Source organism: Limulus polyphemus, unplaced genomic scaffold (genome assembly GCF_000517525.1).
Source record: "Limulus polyphemus unplaced genomic scaffold, Limulus_polyphemus-2.1.2 Scaffold632, whole genome shotgun sequence".
NCBI lineage: Eukaryota > Metazoa > Arthropoda > Merostomata > Xiphosura > Limulidae > Limulus > Limulus polyphemus.
Window position 1 is genome coordinate 486,523 of NW_013666242.1, and position 19,036 is coordinate 505,558.

At 32.8% G+C, this 19,036-nt stretch overlaps 1 protein-coding gene across 1 annotated transcript in view; it reads left to right on the forward strand.

Moving 5' to 3' along the window:
* Positions 1-19,036, forward strand: part of LOC106459585 (dystrophin-like) — a 165,762-nt gene that overhangs the window by 145,499 nt on the left and 1,227 nt on the right. The window contains exons 18-21 of the mRNA XM_022386100.1: positions 3,006-3,117; positions 7,781-7,989; positions 10,354-10,401; positions 18,742-18,811. Of these exons, the coding sequence (XP_022241808.1) occupies positions 3,006-3,117; positions 7,781-7,989; positions 10,354-10,401; positions 18,742-18,811 (439 nt within the window). The remainder of the gene's footprint in view (positions 1-3,005; positions 3,118-7,780; positions 7,990-10,353; positions 10,402-18,741; positions 18,812-19,036) is intronic.

A 19,036-nucleotide genomic window follows, 5' to 3' on the forward strand; every position in this document is an offset into this window, starting at 1 on the left:
TACTTGTGACCATGCTGTGTACTTCCCTTCAGGGCTGGGGGGCATGCGTTGATCAGCAGGAAGCTTCAGGTCGATGGTCTCTAGCTGAAAGATCTTACCATAACAACATCCTGGAGCTTCTGGTTGTACGTTATGACTTGGATCACTTTTTCATCTTGCCAGGAATTGTCTGGTCATGATCCATTCCGACAATTCTACAGTGGTGGCTTATATAAATCACAAAGACAGCACCCATTCTCGTTCACTTTGTTATCAGACCTTGGATATTCTTTTTTGTACCCACACACTCTGTATTTGTATCATTGCGTGTAATGTTCTGGGTGCATTCAATCTTGTTCTGGATCGGCTTTCCTGTCTAGATAAATTTATTGGACAGAATGGTCCCTCCGATGTATTATCCTCTGCTATGAGGATCTCCACTTTTAGGGTGTCCTTTGGATGCTTTCAAAGGATGCTTCTTTCTTTCCCTCACGCCAGTCTCTCCACCTATTCAATGCAGGATTCTAACTATTTATGTAAGAGGAGGTAATTTACGATATCAGAAGTTATCATTTTCATATACTGAAAATATACCTCCTTTCACACCACCCACCCTTCCTCCCCACTGAAAACCAGTGCTTCCATTTTCTGCCAAAACTCTATGTGATAGGTCAGTAGATTCAAATAGGGGGAGTCACATGCGTCAAAAGAGTGTGTTGCACTCTTATTAATGGAAGGTTGTCACATGATGATTTGCATGGGAGATGCAGTTGAATCAATTGATTATAAGGTATGTGGGAGCTCTAGTCTTGTGGCATGCGAAAAAAAAATTATATAGAGGGCAGCACTGGACGAGAATACCTATTTATGTGAGAGAAGGTAAGCACCTATCGGAAATATATTTTTAGTATAGGAAGATTATAACTTCTCACCAGTAAGGGGGCACAAACCACAGTCCAGAACACTAACTATTGGGTGCAGTGCTGTATAATTCCTATAACTTTTCATCACTGTTAGATTGTATTATAATAATAATTTTTAAAGTTTTAACCACACTGATCTATCTGTGACATACTAACTAAGTAACTAAATTAATTTTCAATATATATTGTTAACAACTAATACTGAATTGTTACTACTAAGATATTTTAATATTGGCAAGCTTTAATTAGAACTTTTTGCTTGTATTAAAAAGTTATGCATAATTTATAAACAGAATTAAATTGTTAGCTTCATATGAGCAACTTCCAATAGGGTCTTACTTCTCTCATAAAAAGCTATCTCAATCTTCTTCCTGCCCCCTAAGCATTGCTAAATAAATTTAAGGCTCAGCACACCAATCTATATACTCAATAAATTTCATGCCACATATGAACATGAATATAGCATGTGACCACACTCCACCAATACTATTACACCACCTATGTTAGTGCAATTAAGTCCCTCTGATTCTCTCAATTTCTTGATCAGCATAGCATCATTTAGACATGTGTGTTTTCGCATGGGACTACCATTTACGATTCTACTTTGTATACATTTCATTATTCAATGTATTGACAATGAAAGTTCCTGTTACTGTAGACAACTGGTACAACTGCCCAGGCATCGGGTTCGACTTTATCTGCTGAGTACAATCCTTAATTCACAGGGAGCTAGATTCCTATATTCGGCCAGCAATTTCTGCTTAATTTGAACCTGACAATGTTTCTGAGGATGAATACAATCAAGGAGAAGAAAATTGGATTCATTTTTTTCTGACACATTCTTAGTTTGGTCTGTCACACTCTACACTTCTACAGGATATCTCACCTTCCACACTTTTTTTATAGGTGTTTAATCAGGTATGTGATATATTACCTATTTCCTTTCACCCTAGCTTGCGATATCATCGATTGGATATTTATACTATTGATGTTACCAGAATCCTGTACTATTTCTCTTATGTCATCCTATATCCTCTGGTGAGGCTATTTGGTTTTCCCACCCATTTCTTTACCTTTCATCTCTCACCTGTACTCCCATTCTGATCTTAATCAACTTCATTGTCAGGTTCATTCCCTAAGATGTTATGTGGCACATACTGCCTCTTTTTGGGGTTCATGTTACCAACCTTTTATTCCCTGGAACTCTTCTGTTTCTTGTTATCTATTCCCCTTCACACTAACTGGTTGGGTTCGTAAACTCCTTAGACTGGTGTATTCAGATTTATCCCTGGAAGATCAAGATAGCTTTATGTGAGAAAGTTAAGTACCTATTGGAAATACATTTTTAGTGTAAAAAAAATGTTAACATTTGGTTCAAAACACAGTGAATATCCATAAATTGTAGCCATTCATTGAAATGAATGTCACATTGAAAACAGAATCTAAATATTAGGTTCAGATTACTAGACATGTTTCTCCAATAGATAACATAGCATCAATGAATAGCACCTGTTGTTACATTCATACAAAAAGAAATATTACATTTTTTATACAATTAAGTGACAGAAATAACATTGTGTTATACCCAAAACACAGTTTATTTTGTACATGTATGGGTTTTCAGACTGATATATATATATATATGTCAAATATTTTTACACGGGTATGCAATATATGTACACTAGAAACTAGTACATACTGGAAAGAAAGTTTAAAATACATGTACTTAATAGCTACAATAATATTTAGTGCAAGAATCACATTTGCTCTTTAGTGAAAAAGTTAACGATTTGTCAATGAGAAAGAGCTTTTTTATTCATACAATAGAGAAAAATACCAGTTGTTAATGTATAAGTAATGTGTTTTAAATCAGGATGGTAATATACTTAAAATCACAAATTGTATTTTAATTGAATAAGAACTGTTTTCAAGGTTGTCTTTTAAATTTCCTTGTTATTAGAAAATTAATACAACATTTCATGTTAGCTCATAGTGATATTCTTTCTCACATCATCCTGGTTTAAAAGTGTGATTAAAAAAAATTCACTTTCATGTTTAAATCATTGATTTTTGCCCTCAATTTCTGTGAACTTGATCTTTCAGATATCGGTGCTTGAAGTGCTTCAACTTTGACCTATGTCAAAGCTGTTTCTTCTCAGGAAGAAAAGCCAGGGGTCACAAACTATCTCACCCTATGCAGGAATACTGTATGACAGTAAGTTTTAAAAAATGTACTCCTAATATAATATAAATAATTTTATAATTATCTATATATATATATATATATATATATATAATATTTTTCTTGTGTTCTTTAAAAATCTTACTTTCTTGCATACCGATAACACTATTTAATACAAAGAGGACTTGCATAAATCAGCTGTGCAAAAATGCAATCTAACAGAAATAGTTTTTTTCATAAAAAAGGTATCAGTTTAGAGTTTCACTTAACAACAGCATATACCACTAGTAAACAGAATAGATTTCAACAAGACAGAAAAGTAAACCAAATTTTCCAAAAAATATGCTGAGAAGTAAACTTTAAAAATTGTAAGTCTTTCTATGCTCTTAGGATTTAGATATATAATTAGTCTCTGTCAGTCATCCATCTTTCCAAATGAAAAATACAATTCAAATGTCAGTTTTTAGAACAGAAAATGAGATTAAAAACAAGAAAGGAATACTGTACATCCAGTATCATGACTGAAGTGAAGAATGAACATTTTGTGTCACTTCATCCCTACCATTTATTAACCTTGTCCTCACATTAGTTCCAATACTGTAAGTCCAGTATCATGACTGAAGAATGCACATTTTGTGTCACTTCATCCCTACCATTTATTAACCTTGTCCTCACATTAGTTCCAATACTGTAAGTCCAGTATCATGACTGAAGTGAAGAATGATCATTTTATGTCACTTCATCCCTACCATTTATTAACCTTGTCCTCACATTAGTTCCAATACTGTAAGTCCAGTATCATGGCTGAAGTGAAGAATGAACGTTTTGTGTCACTTCATCCCTACTATTTATTAACCTTGTCCTCACATTAGTTCCAATACTGTAAGTCCAGTATCATAGCTGAAGTGAAGAATGAACGTTTTGTGTCACTTCATCCCTACTATTTATTAATCTTTTCCTCACATTAGTTCCAATACTGTAAGTCCAGTATCATGGCTGAAGTGAAGAATGAACATTTTGTGTCACTTCATCCCTGCTATTTATTAATCTTGTCCTCACATTAGTTCCAATACAATGATAAGACTTCAGTTCACTATCATATACAAATTTATTTTCACAGCTCTCATTGAACAAAAACAGTAAATTTTATAAAAACTTTATCTAAAAAAATTGATTTCAACATAAGTTAGTAAATGTTTTATACTTCTATTGTTTTGTTAAACAGTTATTAAGAACTTATTCTATGTAGCTCCTAACCTTGGAAGTATTTAAAAGTTAATAATGTAACATTTTATTGTTGACTAAATATTTATAACACTATAAGCATGTTAAATTAATTCGTTCTTCATTTTACTGTTTTACAGTTTTGGTTTTTGTTACATGCCTTTTGTTACATACTTGTCCTCCACACTTTTTTCAGGGATAGAACACCTTTTTTTTAGATAAAATACCCTCATGCATACACCAGTTACAAGAACTGTCCCCTCCACTTTTGAAACCAAAATTATGCAACTGGATAATACATTAACATAATAGATACTTGCAAAATAAATTATCATTTTATAAAACACAATACAATATTCTCTTCCAGTAACAAAAAAAAACATCATTTCAGCCATGAGAGCATTATAATGTGACAGTGAATCCCACTATTGTTGGTGAAAGTGTAGCCCAAGAGTTAACAGTATGTGGTGTTGACAAGCTGCCTTCAAAATTAGGGACAGCTAGTGCAAGTAGCCCTCATGTAACTTTGCATAAAATGCAACAAAACAGATAAACTATTATGATATACTTGATTACATTAATTTTATAGTGGTATAGGTCAAGAAAGTATCATCTAATCTTTCAACTGTTATTCTCATATTATATTTGCTATTTTTTCTGTGATCACCTTTTAACAACAAAAAAGTGAAAGGATTGACACCACTCTTTAACAGACCTACAATATCCAACTTAGTACATGTACCCCTTCAAAGTCTTCTTAAACGCAGTAGAATCTTTCATGTGCCACTCAAAGGCTTTGATAAACTCAGTAGAAACTTTTAAGTATCAAAGTCTTGTTAAACTCAATATAATCTTAATTCCAGCTTATTTCACTGACAGAAGATTTTGAAGATGACAGTATGTTCCTGATTTCAGAGCATCCATTTATTGTCTCTAAAATCAATAAAAAAACAAAATTCCATTGAGACAACATATCTTAGGCTATGATATTTACAAAAATGGCTTTTTTCTTTATTATTATTATTTTCATTATCCCTTTTATAACATGTGTATTTCTTGCAGAACAATACAGAAACTTTTATCTTTGGGAGTTTTAGATTTCTTTTTGATTGCTGTCAAGAATTAAATATCATTTCTGACCACATCAACAGTGAAACATATTGTGATATTCAACATGCTTCTCTCCTTGAAAAAAAAATAAAGTTTTCGAGTGAACTGAATAGTTCTAGCCTACTCAAAGTCAATTTTAGTTCTCTTTAAAGTTTTTCTTTCTAAGCAGATGCTCTGAGTTGTTTATTAGCTTTTTTTTTTGTTGAGAGATTTTATTTTTGTTTTCATACTAAACAGCTTTTCTCAACATGGTGCATCTAATTTGGTTCAACTGATCCAAATGTTAATCCTCCATGATATCAACAAATCAGTAAGTTCTAGTCAGTGTTCCTGGAGACACTTCTGGTTAGGATAACTGAATAAAGATTCTCTTTTTCGTCATTATACTCGTGCACTTTGCTTGTGATATATTCTTCCACCCCTTAGTGGCTCAGTGGCAAGTCTGCAGGCTTACAGTGCAAAAAAAACAAGGTTCAATACCCATGGTGGGCAGAGCACAGATAGCCCAATGTGTAGTTTTACTCTTAACAACAACAAACCAAACATATATGCTTCAAAAGGTTTGTTTATTTAGGTCGGTGATTCCCAACCACCTATCCAGAAGGATATTTATACTGCTCCACAAGATTATTGAAAAAAAATATGTGTTTTAAACTATATCTAGTGAAGTATTTGTATTACAATATAATTTAAAAGTAAATAGTTACTATTGTATAAAGCAGTTTGTGAAATTTTGGGAACAGAATTAGCTGGATGTCAGTTGGAAAAAAGGTTAGAAACCAATAAGCTAGGTGACATAACAAGGTGTTATTTTCCCCTTATAATCAGTTAAGTTTTTTTTTTCTCTAGTAAAGAAAAGTGAAAGTGGCCCTTGTGATTCTTCTGGTTCTAGAGTTGGTTCTGGTAACGTAGAATATTGAATTTCAAGAGACATATTACCCAAGTATCTTGGTTCAGGGTAACCAAAATAGCTCTTGACTAGAAGTTCAAATTTACAGGCTATTCCTACAATTTTTCTGGATTCCTACAACAGTGGCAACCTTGTCAACCATAGTTTTTGTTCTCAAATTTAATGCCATTTGTACTGAAGCAATTCTGGCTTTTGTTGTGTCTTGAACAACTGCCAGTGTGATATTAACAGCATGTGAAATAATAGTATACATGCGCAGTAAATGATCAAAGTCATTTGTATACTACTTATGACTACTTAACTTTTTCTATCACATAATTTCAATGCTTCTCTGAATTCCTAGCCATGTTCTTGCAACACCTCCTCGACTTTCTTCTCAGATTTTCCTCTTTTTTTTTTGCACTGCTTGTGGCTATACATAATCAGTACCCTTAAATTTGTCATTTCATTCTTGAATACATTATTCCAAAGCATCATTAAATTTCTGGTTATATTATTCTAATGCTTCTTTGAGTTTTGTAGTCACTTTCTTTGTTCTGTTCTTCTATCATATTCTATCCTATCAATACCTCCAAAAGCTTTCACTTTTAATGCATATTTTTGGATCATTAATAATATTTGTTCATCAATCCTACTTTTGAAACTTAAAGTTATGCACTGATTTTACATTAATATGACTGGATTAATAGTTCAGTATTAGAAGATGTTCTGAAAACCTTTTTTTTTAGAAATAAATGACTTTGTTGCTTAGCATTTCTAAAGCCCAAAACAACAACTCTATTTTCTTCCTAGGTTAATTAACAGGAAACACAGTTATACATTGTTAGGTGTACATTAATTATGAAACATGAACTTGGGGTTATGGGGATTTCTCTCTTGAACTATATCTATCCTATATCTGTTTGTGAAAAAAATTATAAATTTGAGATTTCTGTAATATTACTGTTGATCTTATTCATTCACAATTAACTAATCTTACCATATTGAAAAGTTTATAAAATATATATCAATAATCAGAGTTTTTATTTGACAATTTATGACAATATTTTTATTTTGAATATAACAACGGTTATGTGCATCATCCATGCTGATGCCATTCAAACACTTGCAATTAACAGTGACACCACATGACCTCATCTATGACTTAAATTTGTATCATATAGTGTAAAATATTATTTAACAGATAATTACAACAAAAAACAATACAGTATCTTTTATATTTCTCACAAGAAAATATTTAGAAAAGCTATCATTAAGGTATAGGAAATATTTGAAAATTTCTGTATAGAAAATGTAAAAACCTTTCATTGATAGTACAATAATGATGTTAGAAACAAGTGTAAAACAATTAAAACCAACATGTGATATTTAAATTGACTGTAGAACTTGTGCGAGATTGTTTGGATAACAAAGAATGTTCTAAAAGTTTTTCATATGCTTCTGCTTTTCTAGACAACTTCAGGGGAAGACATGCGAGACTTTACAAGGATAGTTCGAAACAAATTCAAATCAAAACGTCATTTTAAGAAACATCATCGAATGGGTTACCTTCCTGTGCAGACTGTACTTGAAGGTGATGACTTGGAGAGCCCAGCACCATCCCCACAGCACTCTGTTTCTTCTAAAGAAATGCATTCTCGTTTGGAATTGTATGCCAACAGGTACATATTATTATAACATAGTTTTACTCAATAATTGGTACTGTTACGTCTGTGTTCGTTTGTTAATTTTCCATAGAAATTCTTTCCGAAGAACTTCAGCGATACAAGTCCTTTCTTAAATAAAACTAGTATATTCTTTCTCAATACAACTTTGCAATACACTTAATTTCCACAGTCACTTTAACTTAAACACACGCTATAATTCACAACGATTCACGCACTTTACTTACGGTCACTACTGCGCTTGACTCAATTGTCCATCTCTGTCTGCAGTTATCTATGCCATCACTTCATTTGCTGGCTTATATATACAAAAATAAAGGGCGTGTAGAGAAGATTAGATTTGCCAGGAACAGACATGATCATGACGTGTTACTAGCATCACGTGACTTCCGCTGTCATAACAGTACTTTTTATGAATCCCAAATTTGTTGTTTTTTTAGTATGGATATTGAAATATTCAAGGTATTCTGCCTTCCCAATCTGGTCTATAAAATATAGTTAGGTGAAACATTGAAATTTTGGAAGTTTGGAAAATTTTGATTTTATATAAAGATGTTATTAATACTATTATATCACATGCATCAGAAAGAGATTATAACATTGGCCTGGCATGGCCTTGTGGTTAGGGCACTTGACTCTCAATCGTGGGTTCGAATTCCCATATATATATGTTCACCCTTCAACCATGGGGGCATTTTAATGTAATTGTCAATTCCACTTTTTGTTGATGAAAGAGTAGCCCAAGAGTTGGTGGTGGGTGGGGTTTATTAACTGCATTCCCTCTAGTCTATCTAAATTTGGGGCAGCTAGAGCAGATAGCCCTCATGTAGCTTTGCACAAAATTTCAAAACAAACCAAAACCAAAAGATTGTAACTTACATAAAGAGTTAATTATTCAAATGGCAGTATGTAAAATTAAGAGATTTTATCATCTAAATTTTAGTAATTTAGTAAATTCTTAACATTTTTTTACCAAATTTGTTCTAAAATATTATGGATTACTAACTATTTTTATTTCTGCTATCTTAGTTTATAACCTTAACTTTATAATGCAAGACTTTACTGAACTCCTGCTAATAATATAGCAGGAGAATAAGCTGCTAATATTATGTTTTGTCTATATTAGTCTGTCATTTGTACCATCAGTTTAGTATTTTATTAAGAAGAGAGTCAGTTTGATTAAAAAGTTTGTCACAAAGTTTTATGTTTTCTTGATTTTGTTGTTTGTTTAGTTCTTGAACAATTAGAATGCAAAAAACTTATAGTTTCATTTATAATTTATTTAATTCACTATCAAACTTAGCTCTTACCTTGTGCATTGTGTGTATTACATACAGATAGTTACCAGTACATCACATTGCCCCCCCCCCAGCAGCTCAGTGGTAAGTCAGTTGGCTTGCATTGCTAAAAATTTGGATTTCAATATCTATGGTGGACATAGCACAGATAGCTTATTATGTATTGTGGTGCTTTACAACAAACAAACAGAAAATCATTTTAAAATAGAGCTAGGATCACAAAGAATGAACTCAGATTTTAAAGCTTGTAAGATAGTAATCTTTAACTTGTGGAAACTAAATTTAATGAATGACACATAATCTACAGAAAAAAGCAAGCAAACTGGACTGGAGACGTATATGACCTGACCTACCATTAACCCTATATGTATGGTGATGATCAAAGTACACATGCTATGATCTTTTATAGAGTACCACTCAACATGGTATTATGTATTTGATGTCAGAGTTATAAACTATTTTTTTACCCTATATTGCTGATTTAGAAACAATCCATAGTAGAGAAAAGCAAATACTGGATACAATATACAAGGGTACTCAAAAAAAGATGTGATATTAGATCACTGTGATACTCGTAGATGTGCATTTTGAAGGTTCTAGAGGTTCAAATATAACATTCAAACTGTAAAGTGGAATAAATGTATTTTTATTCTTCACAATATCGCCTTCCACTCCAACTTTTCAGAGTCTGAATCAGACTGATGTCATCAATTCAGAGACATATCTTGTGTACAGATACTTTTGTAACACATGTGATTTTTGTGTATGACAAACCTTTACATTTTACTAAAAGCTTGCCAAATTATTTGAAGATACACATAGTCATATACTAAATTTGGAATTATAGGCAGCATTCCTTCTTCAGTATATAGGATTGATCCAGTGGACCGACCCCATGCTTATTCAGTTAAAGTGGGTTTTATAGTAATATCACAATTCATTCATCACTATAATTATGTATAATTATGATTATAATTTCTTTGTGTCTTTGGTGTTTTGAAACTTATATTCACCACTACAAAAAAGAAAGTATTTGAAAAATGAATCAAATTTCTGATTTCAGACTGGCAGAAGTAGAGTTACGTACCCAGAGTAATTCCACACCTGAATCGTAAGTACATTTTAAGTTTTCAAATTAAGGAGCACTTACAAATCTATTGCATTTGCATTAAGTCTGAAAACAAGCAATTTCTTATCATCCTAGAACTTTAACTAACTTTAGGCAACCTCTGTGTGGTTTTCATTTAGTACAGGAACAAAGTCTGTAAGATTCTCACTTTTGTAGGGTACTTTGAGCAAGTTCTGCATGGGTTTTACAAGGAATAGAGTAATTAAAACCAATTTTGAATAATTCTTTGTATTTTAAGATACATCAAACTCAGTATTGCTTTATCTAAGCCAGGGGCACTTAGAACAAACTGAGTATGATTATCACTATCTTAATCAAAATTGGTATAGCTTTACCTAATGCAGGGATATTTGGAACAAATTTTGTTTGATTCTCACTTTTGTAGGGTAGTTTGAGCAAGCTAATATCATCATAATCATGTGCCATCTTAATAAGGAGGGTTGGCTGCCACAATCCTTCACTTCTGTCTGTTCTGTGCTTTTCTCACCAGGTCTTCATATTTTGTTATCTCAGTCCACTCTTTAATATTTGGTATTTACTCTGTTCTTGGTCTTTCCCTGTATCTTTTCCCTTCTATTTGACCTTCTAGTAGGACTCACTGGATGTTGTCACATCTCATCATATGGCCAAAATATGCTACTTTTCTCTTCTTGATGGTTAGTACAACATATCTTTTCACATTCACAATACTGAGAACTTCTTCATTTGTTACCTTGTCTATCCAGGATATTTTCATCATCTTTCTGTACACCTACATCTCAAATGCTTCCAGTTTGTTAATCAATGTTTGTGTCCATGTTTCACATCCATATAACAGAGTTGACAATATATAACACTTTATGATTCTTTTCATTGTTTTTACTCTTATACTCTTTGATGTCAGACTTGTTTTCCTATTATTAAAGGCACCTCTTACCATCTCAATCCTCTTCACTATTTCAGCTTCACATTTTCTATCACCTATTATGGTCTGGCCCAAATATATAAATTTCTCTATTTGTTGTATGTCTTTTTCATCTAATTTTATCTGAATTTCTGGCTTATTACCATGTCTACTTATCAGCATATTCTTTGTCTTCTTAGCATAAATTTTCACTTACTATTGTAAGATACTTTTAATAGTGTAGCTCTGTATGGCTTTATCTAGTTTAGGGGCACTTACAGTAGGTTCTTATCTTTATTGTAGGATATCTTAGTTGCACTCTGAGTAGTCTTATCTAACACAGATACGTTTGAAACAAGTTCCTTGTGGTTGTTACCAGTGCTTTTTTTTTGTTAAAAAAAAGGTGCTGGTACTCATATATATATATATATATATATAAGAAATTAAGAGATGAAACACACTAGAATTACCTTTTTATAGAAAATTTCAAAATTTCATCATGTTCTCATCTGACACAATATCCTAACTTCGTTCCCTGCTTTTGTTGTCTACTGTTGAGTGACGTTTTCAGAGCAACCATGACTTTACGTATTTTTTTGGTCAAAGCGTGGAAGGGGCGGTCCAAGAAGTTGAATAAACAAAAGTGCCAAAATGGTTTTTGTCACTCTGGTTGGGGTGACAATCGAATTCATCTGCAAAACCCCTTGTTCACATTCACTGGAAGAAATGGGAATAGTACCAGAGCATGTTTCAAATGCTACAATTTTTCTGGATCCGTCTTTTCAATCAAATACTGATAAAATCCACGAATCATATCTATTTCATTTAGCTGAAGTCTTATTGATAATTTTCTGACCTCCATCTTGCTGAATGTTAAATGAGCATCAATGTTTTCAGGCCAATGTTTTTTATTAAGCATGCATGCACATTGTGCTATATCACTATCTTCACTGTCAAGCAACCTATTTTCGATCAATTTTTTTCAATGTTCTGTAAAAAGCTTCTGGATTAATCAGAGGATCATTTTTGCAATCTTTGTTGTGAAGTGAAACTCCCCGAAAGTGAAGATTTTTGGTGGCTTCGGCAGAATTTTTATAATATGGTCCTGGAATCATTTGTCTTTCTTCAAAATTTGTACATGAGCTTTTATCTTTTTATCTGCCTTGTACAAATCTATATTGCACCCTTGTGAGTCCACACTCAATTCAGATAATTCTTGGAGACATCACACATCAATCATAGATCCAATAGAAATTCTGTGCTTGTAATTTTTTGCTCTAAACCCTCATTTGCACATTGCTCTTTTTTGTCTCTTGTTGAATCATGCTTTGCTTCTTCGAAATGTTGCACTAACACTTCATAGTTTTCCAAAACAGCTGAAACTGACCAAAAACTAGATGCCACCTATCGAGTGCTTAAAATTTAGTCAATTTGTAAAAGTTGAATCTCCAGTAAATTTGCACACACTTTCAGTTCTCTGCTATTTTTAGGCAATGCATTATACAATACATAAAGTTTATCAATAAATGCTTTAAATCTGTTGATCCCTGAAACTGATTTTACAGTGTCACTCACTGACAGTTCTAATCTTTGATTAGCCCCAGTCCCACACAATTACAGAAGGAAATTTGTCTTTCATCAGTTTCTTAACACCACTTTTATTCCCAAACATCACATGCCACACAAAGTAAATAACTTTTCAGGTAGTCTTCATTCATTCTGTAAGACTGAAGACAATTGAGTAACAAATCAAAAATTACTTTTCCAGTAACATTTTCATGTTTGATCAAGTCCAAAAAATAAATTTACCGGCAAGTTCATTCCATTATCTGGGATACAGATTCGAACGTACACTATTAAGGTTGATTTTTTACTCAAAGAAATTGACTTGCCTATTATCAGTGAAATTCTACTCTCTGATTTAGTAACTATATTAATTAGTATTTTTTCATTTCATCACTAATGTGATTCACGATGTTAATACATGCATTTGTTGAGTGAAGGATATGGCCCATATCAATTCTATTTAGTTCTTGTAAATCTATTTCAGATTCAAAATTATGAAATGATTGGTTTTTCTTTTGCTACCTTAAATGCTGTGTGAAAAATTCTTGTGGTAATCACCTTTTTGCGATATAATGCTTTCAAACACATATTTTCAATGGTCTCTTTTCCAGCTTCAGCCAAAAAATTTTACCACAGCTTTATGTCCCACGGTTTCCTTGTGATTGAAAAGTTTTTTTCCACAAATAAAGAAGCTGTTGCTATCGACTTTTACCAAAATAAGTTATTTCATTGTTGGCCCATTCTTTACAAACTTTCATTCCTGCCTTCGTTTCCACTCCAAAAGTTCCAATTTTATGGCAAGGTGTACAGACAAGTTTCTTGTTTCTGATATTCAGCCAATCATACTTCCTGCAAAAATATTTTTTTTGATCAACAGTCCAGCTGCTAGGCTAGTCATTGTCAGATAGCTTGTGGATACAGGATGGAACAGGAACTGTCTCTGATGCCATTAATTCCTGGTCTTGGGTCACTTCCTCACTTATTCTAGCTTTACTATTCACAGAAGATGAAAAGAAACTTGTAATTCATTTCATTTTTATGTTGGGGTTTTTTCTCAAGATGCAATAAAAATAATATACACTCCCGGTCACAATAAAATCAAAGCACAGTAGAAGAAAAATGCACACCTGCTCAAATTGGCATCACCACCTCAACTGAGCATGTCAGACCAAAACAACTTATTCCCAAGACTCATGCGCATACTTTTATCTAGGCTTTGCAATTAATGACGTCAATCATCTTCATCCACTTTGTGACTTACTTTATTTGAATGAATGTACAGTCCAGACCCACATACTAGTCAACTCGGCTTGTGATCACTTGTTTTCCAGTCCCAAACAGTCTCTTTGAACTCAGTATTGCGTCCACCCAGGCCGGCTCTCACCTGCTGCTGCCAATTGAAACCTGTCAATCAAAGTGAGGCCACTACTGTACATCAACTTTGATAAAAGAGTTAGCACAAAGGATCACATATAAAGTGTAATAAGACCCAAAACTCGACCGCTTTTCAATAGTTCAGTGGCCACGTCTTGTAGGTGTTAAAATCAGGTGACCATTGTTGTTCCCTATTAATGGCATGCTAATCCTACCTGATGCTTCTCACCTCATACTACACTGATGATCATACATACACGATCAAACAGTATGTTCTCACACTCCTTTAAACTTTGTCATTTGTAACACTTCTAGACTTCTAGTTCAGTGTCTCTTTGGTTTTCTTGAGAACAAAAGATTTGTTCAAAGGGGAAAATTCACACATTCATTTACATTACTCTTTCAAATTTTGTCACTTTTCTCTCCATTTTGCAATATGAAAAATGGTACTGGTACGTAATACCGGCACGTACTGTCTCAAAAAAAGCCCTAGTTGTTACTATTGGAATATGTTGGTTAAGTTCTTTATGGCTTGTGTAGTGTTGGCAAGTGCACTTGGAATAAGTAATATATGGTTTTCTCATGTTCTCAAAGTTATCACTACTATTTTTCAAGAACTTTAGCAAAGTTCTCCATGGTTTTATCAATCATTGAAAGTACTTTGGGCAAGCAGTTTGGTTTATGGTTGTCATCATATTATACAGATGTTAACCAAGCACTAAGTATATTTTGACTATCATAGAGACTTTTAGAATGAATTATCTATGGATCTCACTATAGTAAGATACTTTTTTCAAACTTTAATGGTATGGAATTTTCTAGTGCAGGGGCACCTTGAACAAGTTCTGAATGTTTGTCATTACTTTCTATTGTTGTTTTTTCAAGGTTAGTATGGCATTGTCTAGTACATGGTATACTATAACAAGTTCAGTATAGTTGTCATTACTGTAGGGTACTTTTGTCAAAGTTTGTTAGGCAGTCCCCCACTTTTCAACCTGTCCCAGTAAAAATGTACAAAAATTAGGAAATTACTCTCAGGACAAGCAGGAGAATGCATAAAATTTAATCCAGAACCCTAAGATGAGCCTTGGACCCTAGCCATAACGACTGTGCCTGTGGTACACATTCCCTCACTTCGTTCAGTCAAATAAACCTTGCCCCCACACATATACACTTTTAATTTGCCTCCTACACCTCTGCTCTTTGATTTCTGAGATTGTTATTGATGGAAATTTTAACAAGCAGTGGAAATAACAGATCTCCCTTAAATTTACATGAATCTTACAAGTTATTGTTTAGTTTGTGTGTTCTAAACTGTTAGTTAATTAGTGGAATTTCTTGGTATGTGGTGATCATATTTTGGTTCTTTCTACCTACTTATAGCTTATTTAGAAAGCAAAATAAATGATATAGTTTTGTAATTTTTGATTCTAGTGATTGACATATTTTTGTGTTCTAAAATTCATATTTGAAAGATATATGAATTATTTTTTTTGACACCTAAATTCTGAGACTCAATAAGGCTTAGTGAAGATTATTTAAATATTTTAATCAAGTGCAAAACAGCTCCAGTACACAGTAAGTACTACAAATCCTTGTTTCTCCATATATATTTTATTTATTGTTACCTATATATTTTTTAACAAAGATAACTAAATGTAAATTTAGAAACTTCTCAGCTTTGTACAGTAAAATAAGATTTCTACAATTTCACTAGGTCAACCACTTTGTGAAACATTTCACTCAACAATCAGGTGGTATTTATGTAATCTTTGCAGGAAATGGCTAATGGGCTTACATTGTGATTTATTGCTTTTAACATGAGAATTGCAGCAATGAAACGATAAAATTAAAAAAAAAACAGATATGAAAATCTACTGACATTCATTTAGAAGCTTCTAGAGGTTATGTAAATGAAAATTGTAAGATGAAGAGAAGTATTTTTATTTTAAAATGAAAATAACTTTTTACTCAGAATTACTCAGTAAATGGTTCAGAAATTCACAGAAACCTTTCATAAAAATAATTTACTTTAAAAAATTTGATTTTTTTGTGTACAAAAAATGTCTAACAGTTTATAAATTCTGAATTACAGTAAACATTACTACATATGGCTTTACAGATAGGGTGTAGGTCAATTTGACCAAACCCATGAACAGTTGGTTAATTAAAAATAGTCCTGCTACATTAAAGAATGTTTTCTCAATAAATAATATGTATGTTTATCACTTTATTAGTGTTAAGACTGAACAGGTGTCAGGCAATGACTGTTTCTTTTTGTGGAGTGACTGATAATTAGCAGTTGGGCACTATTCATGAGTGCAGTGCCTCATTCTAGAAGAGAGAGAGAAAAGAAGTGGAAATCAGCTGAAAAGTGCCTATAATAACAAACTGCAAATGCTTGATAACTAATATCAAGGTCATGGAATTAAGTAGGTTACAGTAGACATATTAAATTGTTTTCATATTCCAAGAATGATGTAAGTAAGGGGAACCACTCATTCCAACTGGGACAATAAAAGCTCATCTTGGGTAACACTTTATATACAACAATACCTAGGTAGTAATTTGCTAGTAATCTTCCCTTCATAGAAATTAAAGGTTTAAGTCCACACCAAAAACGTGCTATCCAGGCCATAATGAAACCATTAATTCTTTTAATAGTCCAAATCAGGTGATCAGGGTTGTACGTATTTTTGGACTGCTGCAATGTATTGTTACGCCTCCGGTCGTTAGTTAATTTTTCATAAAAATTCTTTCTAGTCCTTTCTTAAATAAAACAGGTTTATTCTTTCTGAATACAACTTTGCAATACACTTAATTTCCACAGTCGCGCTATAACAAATGCTATAATTCATAATGAACATTTCACGTGCTCAACAATACGTCTCTCTCTGTCCACAGTTCAATTACACATTGTTGCCGTCACGTCCTGACCGTATTATATGTACAAGAATACCGAAATCTAGCAACCTCCCGAGGTTTCATGAACGTTCTAGAAGTGCATGACGTGTTACTAGCGTCACATGACCTCTGCTGTCGTAACAGTATAAACACATCCATTCTATAGGAAAATAGTAAGTGATGATTTATATGACCTTACTATAGCTTTCCATTACTCCTGTTTCAAAGCCTTGTGGTCCATGCATCATTGAATTAGGCATTGCACTTTAGTGGGAGTAATAAACTGTTTATAGAATGCTGTCCAATTATGATATTTCATCTCGTGAAGTCCCCAATGAGCTATTCTTTCTGAGACAGGTTTCTGCTTGCCATATATATTTCTACAGAATCTTAGTTTGTATCTATAGAAATAATGAAAAATCTATAGAGGTTATACTTTTGTTGTGTAGGTCACTGGTTAAGCCACATTTGAGGTATTGTGTTCAGTTTTGGGCTCCTTACCTTAGACAGTTGAAGTTTGCTGCCAATTGTATATACTCTTCCTTTTGCTTTATCCCTTCACAGTTGAAGTTTTGCAAACTTTTTGCCATTCTCTCACCTTCAAAAATTTTGAGAATTTTGAATGATAGACTGGCTTGCCCATTTTGGGTAGGAATTATTTGTAACAAGCTGAATTACATCTTTATATAGCAATGAATACATCACCATAAAGATATTAACAAATAAAAATTACTTAGCCACACAGGGTACAGTTCCCTTAAACCATGGGGAACAGAGAAGGCTATTAAAGTGAGAATTTTCTACTGTTCTCCTTAACCGTTGTATAATACAGAAAAACTATATATCAAGTACATGTACTAGATAGATAATTACGTAATATATTCATATAGATGTATCTTATATAGGACAGATGAACAAATGAGTAATTGAATCAAAATAAATAATGAACACATTGTTTAAGACTAATCATAATAGCACCTAAGCCTATATATATATTAATGCAGACTAGAAATTCATGGGTAAAGTTATTTGCCTCAGTAAATTGTATTTAGTTCTAACTTAAACCTAATGCATTTTTATCAAAATTGTATGTAAGTTATGGATGAGTCCAAGATTTTTCTTCTTTATGAAAGAAGTGTAGCCATAAATAATAATTTTTATGTATTAATTCCTTATCAACATTATGAAGCTCATGATCTAGATAAAAATTCTCAGTGGGATACTTATTACCATTATTACATCCAAGATAATCATACATATAAACATATATAATTGAAGGTCAACAAGCAATCTGCTGATTAATCTAGACCACCTCATACAATAAACTTTAAAATAAAATACTCAAAGCCAGCCCTTATCATTCATATATTTATCAAGTCTTCCCTTAAGTCACGTGTAATTTTAAAAGAATTATATTTTCATGTCAAATCACTTATAATTTTTTCGTTTGTAAAAACTACGTAGATATTCAAAGAAATTGTTTAAAACTGTTTTTATCCTCTATGCCTTAAGTTATTGGGCTTCTGTTTTATTTCATTTCTTATTCAACATGTATGTAGCAATTGAATGTATGAAACTTTCTTCTTTTCAATTAGAAGTGAGGATGAACACCAACTAATTGCCCAGTATTGTCAGACACTCTCAGGAGAAAGTGTACTGCCTGTTGTAAGTAAATTTGTACTTGTATGTTACTATAAATTGCCTTGGCCTGGCATGGCCAAGTGGTTAGGACGCTCGACTCACAATCTCAGGGTTGCGGGTTCGAATTTCCATCCCACCAAACATGCTTGCCCTTTCAGCCATGGGGGCTTTATAATGTGATGGTCAATCCCACTATTTGTTGGTAAAAGAGTAGCCCAAGAGTTAGTGGTGGTTGGTGAAGATTACCTG